Source organism: Pseudophryne corroboree, chromosome 9 (genome assembly GCF_028390025.1).
Source record: "Pseudophryne corroboree isolate aPseCor3 chromosome 9, aPseCor3.hap2, whole genome shotgun sequence".
NCBI classification, from domain to species: Eukaryota; Metazoa; Chordata; class Amphibia; order Anura; family Myobatrachidae; genus Pseudophryne; species Pseudophryne corroboree.
The window spans coordinates 98899166-98917587 of NC_086452.1; the positions used below are offsets into that span (position 1 = coordinate 98899166).

Genomic DNA, 18422 nt, shown 5'->3' on the forward strand with positions numbered 1-18422 from the left:
CCCTACGACGTGGTGTGACTCAGAGGTCACGTACACATCACCATCCAGCCCGGGTAGCGTCTAGTTTCGTGGCCCATGCTGCTCTGCTCCTCACTGCTCCTGCCGCTAAGGGGGAAAAGAAAAAAAGGTTTGGGCCAGTGCTTTATGATCATGAGTGTGTGCACTGCCATTATTATGTGTGTGGTGGCGTTACTATGGGGTCAGTGTCTCTGGTGGCATTACTGTGGGTGTCATTGTGTTTGATGGCATTACTATGGGGGTCAGTGTGTCTGGCGGCATTACTGTGGGGATCGGTGTGTGTGGTGGCATTTACTATGAGGGTCGGTGTGTTTGGTGGCATTACTATGGGGGTCAGTGTGTCTGGTGGCATTACTGTGGGGGTCGGTGTGTGTGGTGGCATTACTGTGGGGGGGGCAATGTGTGCAATTACTTTGGGGGACAGTGTATGGCAATACTATGAGGGTCAATGTGTGGAATTACTGTGGCAGTGTGTTCAAGTACTGCGCATTATTTTAAAAACTGTTGGGGACAATGTGTCTGTGTTTTTCCCCTTGGGGACAAATATGTTTGTTTTATTTCCCTGTATGCGTTTTATTTTTCCGTGGGGTACCGATGGTGTGCCTTGGCAATTTTTAAATCTGTTTGGTGTGCCGCGAACTGAAAAAGGTTGAAAACCACTGGGATAGGGAATAGAGAGTGAGAGGAGGGGGGAGGGATAGGGAATAGAGAGAGTGAAAGGAGGGGGAGGGGGAGGGAATAGAGAGAGTGAGAGGAGGGAGAAAGGATAGGGAATAGAGAGAGTGAGAGGAGGAATAGGGAATAGAGAGAGTGAGAGGAGGGGGGAGGGATAGGGAATAGAGAGAGTGAGAGGAGGGAGAAAGGATAGGGAATAGAGAGAGTGAGAGGAGGAATAGGGAATAGAGAGAGTGAGAGGAGGGGGAAAGGATAGGGAATAGAGAGAGTGAGAGGAGGGATAGGGAATAGAGAGAGTGAGAGGAGGGGGGAGGGATAGGGAATAGAGAGAGTGAGAGGAGGGGGAAAGGATAGGGAATAGAGAGAGTGAGAGGAGGGGGAAAGGATAGGGAATAGAGAGAGAGGAGGGATAGGGAATAGAGAGAGAGCGAGAGGAGGGGGTATGGATAGGTAATTGCGAGAGAGAGCAATAGGAGGGAGGAGGGATAGGGAATAGAGAGAGAGCAGGGATAGGGAATAGAGAGAGAGAGAGAGCGGGAGGAGGGATAGGGAATAGTGAGAGTGAGGGAGGTGATGGGGGAGGGATAGGGAATAAAGAGAGAGAGAGAGGAGGGGGAGGGATAGGGAATAGAGAGAGAGAGGGAGGAGGGATAGGGAATAGAGAGAGTGAGGGAGGCGATGGGGGAGGGATAGGGAATAAAGAGAGAGAGGAGGGGGAGGGATAGGGAATAGAGACAGCAGGCGAGAGGAGGGAGAGGAATAAAGATAGAGCGAGAGGAGTCGGAGGAATAGGGAATAGAGAGGGGGGAGGTATAGGGAATAGAGAGAGTAAGAGGAGGGGGGAGGTATAGGGAATAGAGAGAGCAAGAGGAGGGGAAGGGATAGGGAATAGAGAGAGTGAGAGGAGGGGGGAGGAATAGGGAATAGAGAGAGTGAGAGGAGGGGGGAGGGATAGGGAATAGAGAGAGTGAGAGGAGGGGGGAGGGATAGGGAATAGAGAGAGTGAGAGGAGGGGGGAGGGATAGGGAATAGAGAGAGTGAGAGGAGGGGGGAGGGATAGGGAATAGAGAGAGTGAGAGGAGGGGGGAGGGATAGGGAATAGAGAGAGTGAGAGGAGGGGGGAGGGATAGGGAATAGAGAGAGTGAGAGGAGGGGGGAGGGATAGGGAATAGAGAGAGTGAGAGGAGGGGGAGGGATAGGTAATAGAGTGAGAGGAGGGGGAGGGATAGGGAATAGAGAGAGTGAGAGGAGGGGGGAGGGATAGGGAATAGAGAGAGTGAGAGGAGGGGGAGGGATAGGTAATAGAGAGAGTGAGAGGAGGTGGGAGGGATAGGGAATAGAGAGAGTGAGAGGAGGGGGGAGGGATAGGGAATAGAGAGAGTGAGAGGAGGGGGAGGGATAGGTAATAGAGAGAGAGGAGGGAAGAGTAACACTGGATGAAGTAGAACATATAGGAATGGACACAAAACACACAAACTGCAGCGGGGGGGGGGGGGGTTGGGGGGTGTAAGTGGTGGGATAAAAAGTGTAAGCTACTGTGCACACTCACCTAAGTTGTAGTGTGAGTGGGATCCGCAGTGAGTGAGGAAGCAAGGTGGAGCTAACACAGCAGAGCAAAGTTGTGACTGACTCCAGGGCTGCTGTCTTCTGGCTGCCAGTCAGTCATCACATCACTGTGGTTGTGGCTGCTACAGGACCACTCAGCCTGCAGATCCTCTCTCCCCTCCCCCGGCATCTTCCGCGGTCCTAGTTCTGTACGGGAGGCGGGCGTTAGATCATGCGTGGCTGTGGCCTCCAGGGGAAAGGGGGGTGATATAGTGGCCGCTCGGTGCAGAGACGGGAGGGGGCGGAGCTTCGGACGACCTGGGGGCGGAGCTTAAGATGGCTGTGGGTGAAGCTTTAAGTGGCTTGGGGCGGAGCTCTGAACGGCCCGCTGGCGGAGCTTTAAGATGCTTTGTGGGTGGGCGGAGATCGGGATATCTGCTGCTGATCGCGGGGTGAGCAGGGGTGGGGGGCGGGCGGGCTGACCGGGAGGGGAGCTGGCCAGTTAGTGTTGTGTCAGTGTCTGGGTTTTTTTTTCCACCCGTTACCACTAACTGCACAGCACTGCAGGGGAGGCTGTGGGCCTATTTTCATGGGAGGGCCTGGAGCTGCAGCTCCACCCGCCCCATTGTTAATCCGGCCCTGCCAGCCCCTGGTATTTTTCAGTAGGGTGCAGTGTCAGAGTGTGGCATGAATGGCCCACCGGGGGAATGCAGTGGTAGGGGCCCATGTTTAGGAGTGTGGCCAGCTGCTACAGAGGTTTGTCTCACCATTAGAGAGTGCATGGTCTGGGCCCTTTGATAAATATATATAGTAAATACTACTAGTGCATGAATGATAACGTACCAGATTAATAACAGTAATGTACTGCTGAAAAAATGCCATAGGTCTGTGTAGTATAATGTAATCTATGTATAATGTATAATTCAAGTGCAGAGTTTGGAATTATTATTATTACTACCAGTTATTTATATAGCGCACACATATTCTGCAGCGCTTTTACAGAGAGAATAATTGTCCATTCACATCAGTCCCTGCCCCAGTGAAGCTTACAATCTATATTCCCTACCACATGTACACGCACACACATTCACGCTAGGGTTAATTTTTTTATTTATTTTTTGTTGGGTGCCAATTAACCTACCAGTATATTTTTGGTTTGTGGGAGGAAACCGGAGTACCCGGAGGAAACCCACGCAAGTACGGGGAGAATATACAAACTCCACACAGTTAGGGCCATGGTGGCAATTGAACCCATGACCTCAGTGCTACGAGGCAGTAATGCTAACCATTACACCAGCCGTACTGCCCAGAAGAGGAGGTGGGCCCTCAGGCAGTGGGGTCCACCTGGGGTTTTCCCCTGACCCCTGTGGGCCAGTACGACCCTGGTAGGGTGCAGAGTCTTGCAATCAATGATGACAGTTGGGAAACCAAAGATATGAAGGGGGGTGAACTGGTCACAGACATGGGTACAAGCCAGCATGCAGGCGATTCTGTGCATTTTGCTTCCTGTATGCAACGTGGGAGTAATTACAGATGGTTACTGTATGTGCAGCTCTGCATTAGCCCTTTGTGGCAGGAGAAAAGTGCTCACATGAGTCTGGGCTGCCATGTACTGCAGGCAAACCTAATCAGCGGATGTACAGTAGCTTGTTTGTCACCACAACGTTTTGTTTTTTATGGAGCTGTGATTACTTAGTAATAAAGGGCCAAATGTAAAAGCTTCTGATTTGCCAAAAGGAACTATTTCACCACAAAATCGCACCCCAAAATTCACCACTTGTGGCAACTCTTAATCATGTCACATATGACATATGACCTCTCAGAGTCCCGGGAGAACAGGCAATTCATAGGAAAGGCGCTTACCTGCATTAGCGGTACTTGCGGATGGACAGGAAGGTATGCAGTTGATAGTTCTACAGTAAACAGACTGTCAATAGGTCAACCCCAAATGGTTGACATCTAAAATGTCGACAGGGTCAAAAGGTCAACAGGTAAAATGTAGGCAGTGCTTGAGGCTGACAGGTTCAAAAGGTCATAATATGAAAATGGTCAACACATAAATGGTCGACACAAGTTTATTTTCTTTTTCCAAACTTTTTCATCATTTACCATCCACATGGACTACGATTGGGAATAGTAACCTTGCCTGAAGCACGGCGAGCGTACACATTTCCATTAATTTGGCTCAGATATGGTGAAACATACAAATTTACACACATAAAAAAATAATACTTGTGCCGGCCATTTTTTTGTGTCAACCATGTTCTTGTTGACCCTTTGACCCTGTCGACCTTTTGTACCTGTTGACCTTGTCTACTGTTGACCTTTTCCATGTCGACCTTTTGACCCAGTTGACCTTTTAGGGTTGACCTATTGACTGTCTATCTTTTACTGTAGATCTATTGACCCACACCCGGACATGAGAAAGGGGGAAACTTATGAAAGCTTGGTGAGAGGTAAGGGCAAGATTTATCAAAGTTTGGAAAGAGATGAAGTGGAGAGAGATAAAGTACGAACCAATCAGCTTCCAAATTTCACTTTAAAGGCTGCTTAAATAAATATCCCCTTTAGTGTCCTCATGCCCCACCAGTGCCGTTTCTTGCGGCGGGCACTTGCTGAGCACTTTCAAACCCTCTCCCCTCTCCTCCCGAGTGCCCAGCTCGGGGGGCGGGTTTTGCGGAATGACGCGTTTGCGTCGTGACGTCACGACGCAATTGCGTCATTCCGAGAAACCCCGCCCCCCGAGCTGGGCACTCGGGAGGAGGGAGAAGGGGAGACAAGCCGCCCAGCGCTGCGCAGACGAGGGAGAGGCGGCTGAAGAGTGGGAAGAACCGCTTCAAATGTAAGTCAGCCCCTCTCCCTCTCTCTCTCTCCCTCCCCCCCACCACCACCTGCCATACTGTGTAAAATGGGGACACCTGTCTGCCGGAATGTGTAAAATGGGGACACCTGTCTGCCGCAATGTGTAAAATGGGGACACTTGCCTGCCGTCATGTGTAAAATGGGGACACTTGCCTGCCGTAATGTGTAAAATGGGGACACTTGCCTGCCGTCATGTGTAAAATGGGGACACTTGCCTGCCGTAATGTGTAAAATGGGGACACTTGCCTGCCGGAATGTGTAAAATGGGGGCACGTGCCTGCCGCAATGTGTAAAATGGGGACACTTGCCTGCCGTAATGTGTAAAATGGGGACACGCCTGCCGGAATGTGTAAAATGGGGGCACGTGCCTGCCGGAATGTGTAAAATGGGGACACTTGCCTACCATGCTGTGTAAAATGGGGGCACGTGCCTGCCGCAATGTGTAAAATGGGGACCCTTTACTGCCGCAATGTGTAAAATGGGGACACTTTCCTGCCGTAATGTGTAAAATGGGGACACTTGCCTGCCGGAATGTGTAAAATGGGGGCACGTGCCTGCCGGAATGTGTAAAATGGGGACACTTTCCTGCCGCAATGTGTAAAATGGGGGCACGTGCCTGCCGCAATGTGTAAAATGGGGACACTTTCCTGCCGCAATGTGTAAAATGGGGGCACGTGCCTGCCGCAATGTGTAAAATGGGGACACTTGCCTACCATGCTGTGTAAAAATGGGGACACTTGCCTGCTGTAATGTGTAAAATAAGGACTTTTTTTTTTTTTTATCCTGTGGTGGCCGTGATGATGAGATCAGATGAGGCCACGCCCATCTTAACAAAGCCGCGCCCATTTTAACGAGGCCACGTCCCCTTGCCGGGAGCGCGCGCGCATGCTTTTCCTCTTTATATCTATGGGGGGGAGCGCATTTTTTCTTATGTGAATGGGGGGGGGGGAGGGGGCGCATTTTTAAATCTCGCACTGGGAGCCAAATTGGCTAGAAACGGTCCTGTGCCCCACATACCTCAGCGTGCACTGAGGGGATTCACCAATCGTCATCAGACAGGGCGTGTCGATGAATCAACCTTCCAGCACCTAATTATCCCAATCCCTCCCATTAAAGTGGAAGAACACTTTTACTGACCAAACAACTAGAACCAAAGACATAACACTAATGCACAGTAACTATGAAATGCACCTCATCATACGGATAACTTGTACAGAAATGTTTACATTTAGATCTGTAATGTTACACAGAGAAAAATTACAAGCCAAATATGTCTGCAAAACTACTTTTACTTCCCATGTCCCTTTTCGTGCAGAGATTGCTAGTCTTTGTAGCTTCAATGGCAGATTCCAATTGGAGACTGGCACCTGTGTGTGTGACGAAGGCTGGGAAGGACCAGACTGTTCCCAGAGGAGCTGCCCCAACAACTGTGCTAACAATGGCGTCTGTGTCAATGGCGTCTGCCAGTGCGCTAGTGGCTTCACCGGCCCCGACTGTAGTGAGAAGGAATGCAACCCAGGCTGTGGAGTTAATGGGATATGCGTTAATGGTGTCTGCAAGTGCAACGTGGGCTTCACAGGACCCACCTGCAACCTGGTGGACTGCATCGTCAATTGTGGTGAGAACGGGCGCTGCGATGGAGGCCAGTGCTTCTGTGAGGAGGGATTCTTTGGTGATACCTGTTCTGACGGTGAGAAACTGTTTCACGGGATAACATGCATAACATTCATTCATCGTTTACCACATGTCCTCATTCACACTTACCAAACAAATTTCCCCTATTGTTCTGGTCTCTTGTGTTTTCTTTGAAACCTTTTATACTTTTTATCTAAGCAGAGCTTTATGTTGTCCTTGTATGTGACATGCAATTGCTCTGTGCATTCAGCTGTATACAACACAGTGAACTTTGATAAGCCTTTTCCAAGGATAAAAAGTAAATAACGGTGCCTGGTAGACAGTGTTTAACTAGGTCATGAAGGGCCCACCAGGAGAATTCATTCATAAGGCCCCCTATGGGGCAAGGCCAGTTACCAGAGAGGTCATGATGGGGTATATTTACTAAGGTGTGGGTGTTTATAAGTGGCGATGTTGCCCATAGCAGCTAATCAGAGTTTACTTCTCATTTACCTAGCACATTCTGGAAGATAATAGCTAGAACCTGATTGGTTGCTATGGGCAACACCTAGACATCTAAAGACCTGCACTTTAGTAAATATACCCCGATGAGCTTCATAGTTATTTGTTCGAGTATAGCAGTTCCTTTAGCTAGAATGTTTTAAAATCTACTGTTTGTATGGTTTTTTTTTTTTAATATGTTTTCATTTATTATTAAAATTGTACAGTACTTCATTACATCAATGGTTTAGTTAAGAGCACCTAAGTAAAGTTCCTTAGTGATTTTGCTAGGTACTATACAATGATCAATGGAATAGTCTATATATTGGATGTCGGTCAGTGGGATGCACTCTGTATTATATAGCAGTCACTGGGATACTCCCTGTCCTCTATGGAAGTCATTAGGATGCGGAGTGTAGTTTATATGAGAATGCGCTTTGTATTATATATCAGTAATTAGGAATAAGGATTCACATTTTAAGTACAGATAGGCAAAGGCAATTTTATTCTGTTTTCCTTTTATACTGCTAGGATTTCTTTTTAATACTGCCCACTTTTGTCTAAGCCCCACCTATAATGTATTTGGCCCTGCCTACATGAAGACACTTTCATACAGTATTTTTTTTCAAGGGCCACATTAAGGTCACAATCCACCTCTGACTCCTTCATACTTTCCCATATGAAATGTTCCTGATGTCCATGGGGGAGATATAAAAATCAAGTCTTTATGTAGGTGTCTGTAGGGAAGATGGTGGTGGCAGTGCTGCTGCTTCCCGTGATAAGCCCACAATTGCAACACCTCAGAGATCATTTTTACATGTAGGCAGAAAATTAGGCACCTATTCCGTATCCTGCAAAATATGCATTAGTCTGTCACCTCATCACATGAAAAGGAGCACAATTTAGCATTTCTGCAGTCCATACTTTTCAAAACTCCATTTACAGTAGGTAGATTAAAACAAATGTGCCCTATGTAGCCCATAGGTCGTATATAGTGCCATCCAGGGGCTTGTCCAGCACAACTCCCAACTCCCTACATTCGTTCTAAAACTACTGGCAAGCCCATCAGTCCTTGACCTTAATGCACTTTCTGATTGATAGAAAGAACATTCTGAAATGCACAGTAGAAAGCCAGAAAGCTAATAGAGCATAACAAAAAGCTTACAGAACGGACAATTTTCATCTGTTGCACAGCATAGGGGAAACAGTATGTGACCTTATGTACTATTTTATATCATCTAATAGCTTACTATATGCTTTGGGGGCTCTGTCAGGGGCGTATCTATAATGGGTGCAGGGTGTGAAGTGCACACAGGTGCCTGGTTCCAGTACATCCATTCTCAATATTTACCTCTCCATTGGCACCATAGTTATCACCAGGAACACAGTGCAAGCGCCATGTTTCTGGAGATATGCACGTGTGTACAAAAGAAATCACAGGTAAAATGGAGCGGGTGCCATTTTCCCGGCGACCAGTTCATGTGCAGTAGACTCTGGCAGTGAGAGAGGCGAGGCCAGCATGGAATATGCACACGGGCCCTACCCTCTTATGATCTGCCCCTGAGCTCTGCACAGCCTTTAGTAAATATACAAGGATTGGAGCTAGACTAAGTCCCAGTATTTTCCCTTTGAGTAGGACCAATAAAGCAGGGCTAAAGCGTTGCAAATTCTAATAGAAACCACCACACACAACACATACCACAAAAAACATACACATACAACACCTACTTACCTTCAGCCATTTTGACTACAATGTGTATTTTTCTAAATTGGTAGGCGTCTGCCTTCTTTCCTATCCTGCATGATCCTGAATTTCTTAGTTTACCTCCCCCTTGTCTTACGCTTCTCGTGCTTCCGCTTATAAGGCCTGATTCAGAGTCGCACACATGTCTGAGGCATTACCACTTCTATGCCGCAATCTATCAACTTGTGAAAGTAGCTGTCATCACTAGCAGTACAGCCTTGCACCAGCTCTATGCCTGGTGCAAGAGTTCCAAAATCAGACCTCTGTATAGACCACAGTTCTGTCTACAAGTGGCGACAGTCTTGTTCTACTGTATGTGCAAATGCCCAATTGCCGCCCAGTTCCTCACTAAGCTGGACGTGGAGTTGCAGCTAAGATGTGTATGACTGTGATGCACCCATAGTTGTATATGAAGACTCTGTTATGTCCAGCAAACAAGTGCAACCATGGCAGCAAGTAAGTCAGATCAGTGATTGGCAACCCAATATGCGTCAAGGGTTATGTCTAGTGTTTGGCAGGCAAATCTTCACAAGGGCCACTCATCACCTTAATTTCAAGAATGAAAAAAGAGTTCCAAAAATGACCTTGGCACCTCCACATAACTTTTACCAAAATGCCCCTAACTTGCTCCGAAGTTATACTTTATCCCACTTAGACGTCAGAGTCAGACAAAAGCTGCCGCGGCGACTCGCGCCTCTCTTTCTGGGAGCCAGGTTCCTACTCTTCTACTCCTCAGCTTTCCCCAGTATGGCAGCGGGACGGGGGTCACAGCTCAAGAGCAATGGCAGGCGGTGGCCTTGTGCCTGACCAACCACCAGCTGCTTGTTAAGGGGGGAGCTGACTTATTGTGCCGCCCACAGAAAGTGTCTAGTGGGATATCCGCCACTGCCTGTCTCATATCTGTCTCCCCATTTGTCTCAACCATTATTTTATTACTTATATCATGCTCTGTCCTCCTCCTGCATGCCATGTCTCTTCTCTGCTCAGTGGCAAAGCCAGCTTTTGACAGGAGAGAAGCCATGATGGATTATTAGGAGCCCCATGTGTTTAAAAAAATAAAATATATAGTGTCTTTATACCACACATATTACACCACTTTACAGAGATTTTTCATTCATTCACACCAGTCCCTGCCAGGGGTGGTTTGTCTCTGTTTCACTGTCTTCATTCTCCATTCCAAACGTTTTGGGAGACTTTGGATCTGCCACATGCCATGGGGTGGAACTTCCAAAGGCAATGGAGATGCCTGCCTCCGGGCTCCAAGCTCTGAGGGGGCACCTGCATCTACAGCAGCATCTGCGTGGTTCACAGTGGGATCCAAGTGTGACCACTGCTCTTCCAATAGAGCACTTTGGTGCACCCGCTGCTGCTGAAGAGTTAATCGGCTATGTCCCAGGAGCCCTGCTAACACCTGCAATAGGGGATAGGACGACTCCCTTCTGGTGCCACTCAGCCTGCGCTGCAGCAAGGAATGGTGCACCCACCACTGCTGCTGGACTGTGAGATGGGTCCCACCGGTGAACACTGATTCTTCATGCTGTATCCTCACTTCTGCCAACCTTACCCTTCCTTCCCACAACCTAAACCTAACCCTCCTCCTATAGCCTAACCCTAACCCTCCCAGGCATACTTACGTTCGGGATACTGGCAGTCACGATGCCAGCGTCGGCATTCTGACAGGTGTCAGGATTCCGGCGCTGGCATTATCACAGCTGACATTTTCGATCCCAACTACATCCCCTTTCTACACATAGTGAAAATGTATATTCTTTTTTATGTTATTTAGAAATGAAGAACGGTTTTAGAACTGTAATCACAACTATTACTTTTATATTGTACAATGTACATGTGTATACTCACTGTATGGAAAATAATGCTTTTCATCTAAGTAACCATTATCTTGTGTGAAATACTCCATGAAAGGGGAGAGATGCGATTTCTGCTGATGATGTAAAATCAGACATCCTAACTTTCATTTCAATTGTTCTTAGAAGTAATTTCCTTTTCTCTGCTCTGTAATAGTGCTGGCTGTGGAGAACCTGCGTCTCATCACTACAACAGAAAACTCATTGAACATTGCCTGGGACTTGCTGGTGGAAGTGGACTATTACTACATTAGTTACTATCCTTTTGGTGACGAAAGCTTGAAACAGCAAATTAAAGTATCTGCAAACCAAGACTTTTACCAGATTGGAGGTCTGAGCCCAAGCACACTCTACCAAATTCTTATGTACCAAGTGAAGAACGGGGTGACCAGCGAGCCTGCTGAGCTCCAAGGCAGAACTGGTGAGGCGCATCAGTGAGAGTTAGGCTGTAATACAGCCGGATAGTGATATGCAGAGTAATGACATACACACTGTGGCCAATCTGTGTCTTTGTGTCCATTTCCAAACTGTGAACACTAAAACTCAGGTACATATCTATCACTGTTACCAACAAATGATCAACCTTCCAACAGTTATTTGCCACAATCTGGAACAGAAGAGTAAAATTGCCTCAATCCATTGGTGCTTTGGGTGGAGTGGGGCTACAGGTGCCGAGGTTCCCTTGAAGTATTGCTCCCAAAATATTGGAGAGAAAAGCCAAGGCACTCATATCACTTACATATTTCTGGAACCACAGCTAGATACTTCCTTTTAGTGTAGGTCCTGAGGAAATAGTATTGTGGGCTAAATATTTGGGGTCAAAACCAGGACACACAGAGCCCGTCCCTCAGGCACTTGTTCAAAGAGGGACAACATAGTAAAGGTACCACATGTGGCCACCAGGATGCAGAACACTTTCATACAATCTAAAGTGAATATTTATCTTTCCTGGCAGTATAGGCTTGCCAGGAGGGACCCGAAGTTCCCTCTACGGTGACATGATAACCTATAGGCTACAATGGCTAAAACCAGCTGATGATGGTTTTGGTTATTGGGTCCAAGCTCCAAGAGACTAAGCTTTTCAGAGTTTGGTAATTTGGACTTCATCATGGTTGAAGTGGGGTTCTGTGGGTCTTTAAGTAACGCAGGAGATCTCTAGGATATATGCCTTACAGCTGCAGTATATTGCCCCCTACCCATTTATGCATGATTTTCTGAATCATACATTTACACATGGTTCCGGTATGAATGGTCGACAATGTTAAGGTCGACAGTCATTAGGTCAATCACTATTGATCGATATTGACATGGTCGACATAGAGAAATTGTCAGCATATGGTCGACACATGAAAAGGTCGACATGGATTTCTGAACTGTTTTTGGGGTAATTTTTTTCCGTAACATGACCAGGAACCCCAATTAGTGTACCGCGTCCCCTTGCATGGCTCACTCGCTCGCCACGCTGCGGGCAGGTTACTATTCCCAATTGTAGTCCACGTGGATGGTAAAGTATGAAAAAGTTAAAAATCTATTTATTTTTTAAAAAGACATGTCGACATTTTCATGTGTCGACCATTTGCCCATGTCGACCATTTCAATGTCGACTAATAGTGGTCGATCTAATGAGTGTTGACCTTAACATTGTCGACCATCTGAACGGATACCCTTACACATATATAGGTCATCTGTTTAGCCCTGTCAGTTTTTAGTCTACTTTGTCTCTTAAATTTACAATTTCCCTCCTTCAAATCCTATGCTTGTTCATGGGATTCTGGGTAAGACACTAAACTGTAGGATTACATTTTTAATGAAAACTAGTGAAATCCTGAAAACCCAAATATAGTTATTGGGGCTCTATGTACGTGTACAGGTTGGGGCTGAATTGCCGGCGGGTGGGAATACCGACTGCGGTATCCCGCTGTTTAGAATTCCAACAGGGGTCAGGAAGCAAGCTATCCCATTACCCCATAACCAGTGACGGACTGGGGCTCTATTTCGGTCCAGACACTTGTCACGGGGGAAGGGGGTTGCGCGCACATCACCGGGGGGGGGGGGCGCCATCACGATGTACAGCGGCGTGCTGCGAGTCACTGTGCGCTGCCTTCCCTGCTCTCTGAGGGACCGGACCGCCTGCCTATCGGCCAGAAGTGCCAGATGGGCAGTCCGGTCCTGCCCCTGATACAGTGGCGTCACTAGGGTTGGTGTTCCTGTAAGGGATGTGGTCTCACTGAAAGGGTGTGTGGTCTCTCTCCCTTTTTTTTTTATGAGCACCCTTCTCACCAAATATCCCATACCTCTTTAAATTCTGTCCATAAAAAGTTTCATTGTCCCCTCCCTCCATATTGTGATGTCCTACACTTCTTCTCCTCCCCATAAAGCAGCAGCTCTTATCTTACGCTGTATGGCTGCCTAGTGCCGCTGCTCCAGCATCCTCTCTTCCTCCCTATCCATAGTTGGCCCTGCAGCTGCTGCTGGTGATAGGTGGCGGCGCTGTGCCTGCTCAGAGAGTAGCGATGTTTAGGGCTGATCTGGGCACCTCCGCTCTCCTGCAATCCACTCTGTGCCCACACACCCTGCCAGTATCTCCCTTACACTGGACAATGTATAGGTACAGAGCTTGGGGCTCGTGGCTGCTGCCCCTGATAATCACTGCCTCTGGGGATGTTGCTGCTGTGATGCTGGCCCGCTCTGGTAATGGGGTGCATAAAGTTAATAATCAGAACTGCCCACTGCCTGTGCGCCCGTCAACCGCTGAAGGCATGCTGCTGTGTGTGTGCAAACTGCGCAAATGCAGACACGCATGGGGCTTGTGGGAGTCTGGCTGCACCATCTGCCTCTTAACCTGAGTCTATTCTGAGTGCCGGGGGCGGATCCAGAACAAAATGACGGGGGGGGGGGGGGGGGGCACCATGACAAGGGAAGAGGGGGGATCTTCTGTGCCTTTGGCATGCGCTCCACAAAAAGTGGGTGTGGCCTTGTAACAAAGGGCGTAGCCTTAATGGGAAGAGGGTGACAGGGAGAGGCAGTGGAAGATACCAGGGGGACAGTAACAGGCAAGTGGTGATGGGAGAGGTAGTAAGTGACAGGGAGAGGGTAATGCCTTGGAGAGGCAGAGGGTGACAGGAAAGAGAGGATGATGGAGAGATAGTGATGCAAGGGAGAAGTAGATGGTGAGTCAGTGGGTGACGGGGATAGATAGTGAAAGACAGAGAGGCAGTGGGTGACAGGGAGAGGCAGAGGGTGACAGGAGAGGGTTACAGGGAGAGGCAGTGGATGATGCTAGGGAGAGGCAGTGGGTGACACTAGGGAGAGGGAGACAGTGAGAAGGAGAGGCAGTGGGTGACACCAGGTAGAGAATGGAAGGCAGTGGTGACAGGGAGAGTGTGACAGGGAGTTATGGCACCATGGAGGAGAGTATGACAGAAAGGGAGAGAAGTATGTCAGCATAGCGGGGACTGGCAGTACGAGGGAGGGGGGGGGGGTATGGCGCAATGGAGGAGAGTATGGCTGTAAGGGGTGGGGGTATAGCAGTAAGGGAAAGAAGTATGGCTGCATGGGAAGTACTGGCAATAAGGGGGAGGTATGGCACAGTAAGAGGGAGAAGTATGACAGCATATGGGGGACTGGCATTAAGGGGGAGAAGTATGGCAGGATGGGAGGACTGACAGTAAGAGTGGAGAGCATGGCACCATGGAGTGGAGTATGGCAGCAAGGGGAGGAAGTATGTCAGTAAGGGAGAGAAGTGTGGCATGGCAGTAGTATGGTTAGCAGCAAGATGGGAGGTGTCTGGCAGCAGGGAAAGGCGGTGTTTGGAAACAAGGAGGGATACTGTCGGTGGTACTGGTGACAGGAGGGGGAGGATGGTTGTTCTAGAGGCGGGGAGGGAGGGAAGGGGGTGTCTGGAGCCAGGTAGTGGACAGATGGCTAGTGCCTGGAGGCAGGGTATGTTGAAGCAGGGGAGAATTAGGCTGGTGGGGTGGTGTATGGAAGATGGAAGAGGATGGGTTGTGGGGTGGGGGGGTGGGGGGTTCTGTTTTGGGACAGGAGTGGTGAGGAGGTGTCTGTATTGCCAGTTACACACACAAGTCCTTACAGTATATTAGCTAGCACATATGTCATTTCACTATCCTCGTGTATAATGCCTGTGTACTGGTGCTGGTAGGGACGAGGGCCCGCACTCTGCTAAGGGGGAGGACTGTGGTTTATGCTGCAGAGTTGGCCCTAGAGCTGCAGTGATGGCGGAAACAGAGAGGGTCCTTTGTACTGCTGCTCTGCCTGTCATTGTGTGGCTGCAGCAGGATACGGAGACGGGCGGCTCCAGATCCCTGTGCTGGGGAATTTTCCTTGGTGCGGTACAGCGAGGTGCGTCCCGGTTCGGCATGAGAATACAGTTTCACGAGGAGACTAGACCAATCAGGATCAAGCCCAGCCAGCGAATCAGAAGCTGGAGGGCGGATGTCAGGGGGGGGGCATGTGCCTTGGTGCTCCCAAGGCACATGCCCTTCCCCTGAAACCGCTACTCCTGAATGCTGTTACTGACGCCTCCTCTGATTGCAGGGAGCAATCCCCTCGGAGAGAGGATGGAGGGGAAAAAAGGAACAAAAAAATGGTGTCACCCCTTCAGAGGGTGACACCCCCCTAGTGACTCCACTGCCCTATCCCTAACCCCCATGCCTGCAGCCTAGCCTATCCCTCCCCCACAACAGCCTAACCCTACCCGGGAGTCCCTAACCCCCCATCCCCACAGCCTAAACCTAATTCCCACATTCCCTCAACCGGCCACTACCCACCCCCACAGCCTAAACCTAACCCCCTTCCCCCCAAGGCTTACCACTCCGACGTCTATCAGTCACTTGATTGGGATCCCGGCTGTCGGGATGCCAGCGCCGGCATTGTGATCCTATTCTGATCAGTGTTGGTCTTTTGACAGCCGGGATCCCGACCGCCGGGATCCTGACCGGATCCCCATAAAATGGGTGGTGCTGCAGAAAACTCTGGGTGATGGATGGTAATAACAGACTTGACAGGCACTTGCTGTACATATGTCGACTTAATGTGCCTAGTTACATATTCAGTTGTAACATCGATATATGGTAAGGATACAGCAACTGATCACGTCTCAGTGTAAAGAGCACCTAGCTCAATGTATGTCCACCTTCTTTCATCTCCAGATGATTCAGCGTTAGGAACTCTGTGGGTGACAGAAGAGACAGAGGATTCGCTGGAGGTGGAATGGGAGAATCCTGCCAATAAAGTGGACTATTTTAAACTGAAATATGGTGCCCAGGGAGGCGGAGCGGAGACAGATGTTCAGGTGTCTCAGGGTAGTGACCCCAAGAGCAGGTATATCATTACAGGTGAGTTATTAAAAAGGTATTCAAATTAAAGTACTTTCATGTTTCTGTGGGGTATATTTACTACAGTGTGGGTTTTTAGAAATGGAGATGTTGGCCAAAGCAACCAATCAGATTCTAGCTATTATCTTCCAGAAGGTGCTAGATAAATGATAAGTAGAATCTGGTTGGTTGCTATAGGCAACATCTCCACTTCTAAAAACTTGCACTTTAGTAAATATACCCCTAAGTGTCTATAATGCTTTGTGATAATGTAGAGAAGCTGTGATCACTGTGGAGCTCTGGGTGGAAATGGTGCAGATTATTATACTTTGGTTGTGCTCAGAGCGGGATCATCCTTTAGATGAGTCTAGAACCCATTAAGCTCCATGCTGCCTGCATTACTCTTACCCCTTACACTGTTTTTATTATTTTCAACCAAAGGGAGGTAGGCACCAGTGCTTTGCCTAGGGTTTCTCAATCAGGCTGTGGATGGGCACCTTGTGATTATTCTGTGCAGAAGGGTCTACTGTAGTTCTGCTCCTTTGTTCTTGGTCTGGTGAGCTGTCCAGAGCAGAGCTCTAATTCCCAAGTTCAGTGATGTTAAAATATAAGTAGTTATGGTAGACTTACCATCGCTAACTCTATTTCTCCAAAGTCCACAGTATCCACAGGATAACATTGGGATATGAGGTAGCGTCAGCGGAATGGCACCAATTGATCAAAGCTGTCAGCCTTCCATAATGCAACGGGCCAGTCCCCTATATCCCCGCCTCCTGGCTCAGGCAATTCAGTTATTTTCCAAAGCTCAAGGCAGGAACATCATAGAGAGCCAGGTGCGTCAGGGTGGGATCCTTGTGGATACTGCAGACTTCGTAGAATTATAGTTATCGACGGTAAGTCTACCATAACTACTTATTTCTCCTGTAGGGTCCACAGTTTATCCACAGGATAACATTGGGCTGTCCCAAAGCAATATTAGTGGAGGGGGCGCTCCTGATTGGACAGGAGAATCCTTTGCCCGAATGCAGCGTCCTGAGAGGCAAAGGTATCAAAGGCATAATGTCTAATGAATGTGTTAATGGAAGACCATGTGGCTGCCTTACATATCTGTTCAGCTGAGGCACCACGTTGTGCTGCTCATGAAGGACCTACCTTACGAGTGGCGTGAGCAGAGACATTATCCAGAATAGGGAGATCAGCTTGAGAATATGCTTCTGAAATAGTCATCCAAAGGCACCTCACCAGTGTCTGCTTATCAGCAGGCCATCCTCTCTTGTGAAATCCGTAGAGTACGAAGAGAGTATCTGTCTTTCTGATGGCACTGGTACGATTCACATAGATCCTTAAAGCATGGACTACGTCCAATGATGCATCTCCCGTAGAAAGGTCCGGTCTTGGGAAAGCCGGAACTACAATTTCATCGTTAAGGTGGAACTCGGAGACCACCTTAGGAATATATCCAGATTAGGTTCTGAGAACTGCTCTGTCTGGATGAAAAATCAGAAAAGGAGAGCAAAATAATAATGCCCCTAAATCTGAGACTCTTCTAGCTGAAGCATTAGCCAGTAGAAAGAGAACCTTAGCTGTCAACCATTTAAAATCCACTTGACTCAGTGGTTCAAATGGGGCAACTTGAAGCGCCTAAAGGACTAAATTTAGATCCCAAGGAGCTGTAGGAGGAACAAAAGGAGGCTGGACGTGAAGCATTCCTTGGAAAAAAGTGCGAACATCCTGCAGGTTAGCAATTTTCTTTTCTTACAGTCAATGCTGACACCTGAACTCTCAAGGAAGTCACCCGTAGACCTTTGTCCATTCCTGTCTGAAGGAATGCTAGGACTCTGGAAACTCTGAAAGTCCTAGGGTCAAACTTCCTGGCACTGCATCACTGAATTTAAGCATGCCATATTCGGTAATCGTGAGAATCCTTTTGCTTTCAGGGTGGAAGTCTCAAGAGCCACGCCTTCAGACAGTTGATCCAGGTGCTTGTAATAACAAGGACCCTGAGACAGCAGATGTGGACGTTGAGGGAGTAGAAACGGAGTATCCACCGACAGTCTCTGCAGATCTGTGTACCAATGTCGTCTGGGCCACCCCGGAGCTAATAGTATCACGGCGCCCTTTCCCTGTTTGACTTTTCGAATCACCCTGGGCAGCAGGGCGATTGGTGGAAACACATAGGCCAGACGAAAGTCTCATCTCAATAAACAGAGCATCCACGAAGGTCGCTTTGGGATCCTTTGTCCTTGACTCGTATGCGGGAAC

General features: G+C 48.4%; 1 protein-coding gene across 4 annotated transcripts in view; it reads left to right on the top strand.

Annotated features, from left to right (window-relative positions):
* The window catches only part of LOC134957652 (tenascin-N-like), a 618734-nt gene that overhangs the window by 527301 nt on the left and 73011 nt on the right, over positions 1 to 18422 (top strand). For 3 of the 4 annotated variants that reach the window (XM_063939692.1, XM_063939693.1, XM_063939694.1), the window contains 3 exons: positions 6416 to 6790; positions 10982 to 11245; positions 15996 to 16181. In XM_063939692.1, the coding sequence (XP_063795762.1) occupies positions 6416 to 6790; positions 10982 to 11245; positions 15996 to 16181 (825 nt within the window). The remainder of the gene's footprint in view (positions 1 to 6415; positions 6791 to 10981; positions 11246 to 15995; positions 16182 to 18422) is intronic. The other variant, XM_063939695.1, reaches the window with a different exon arrangement.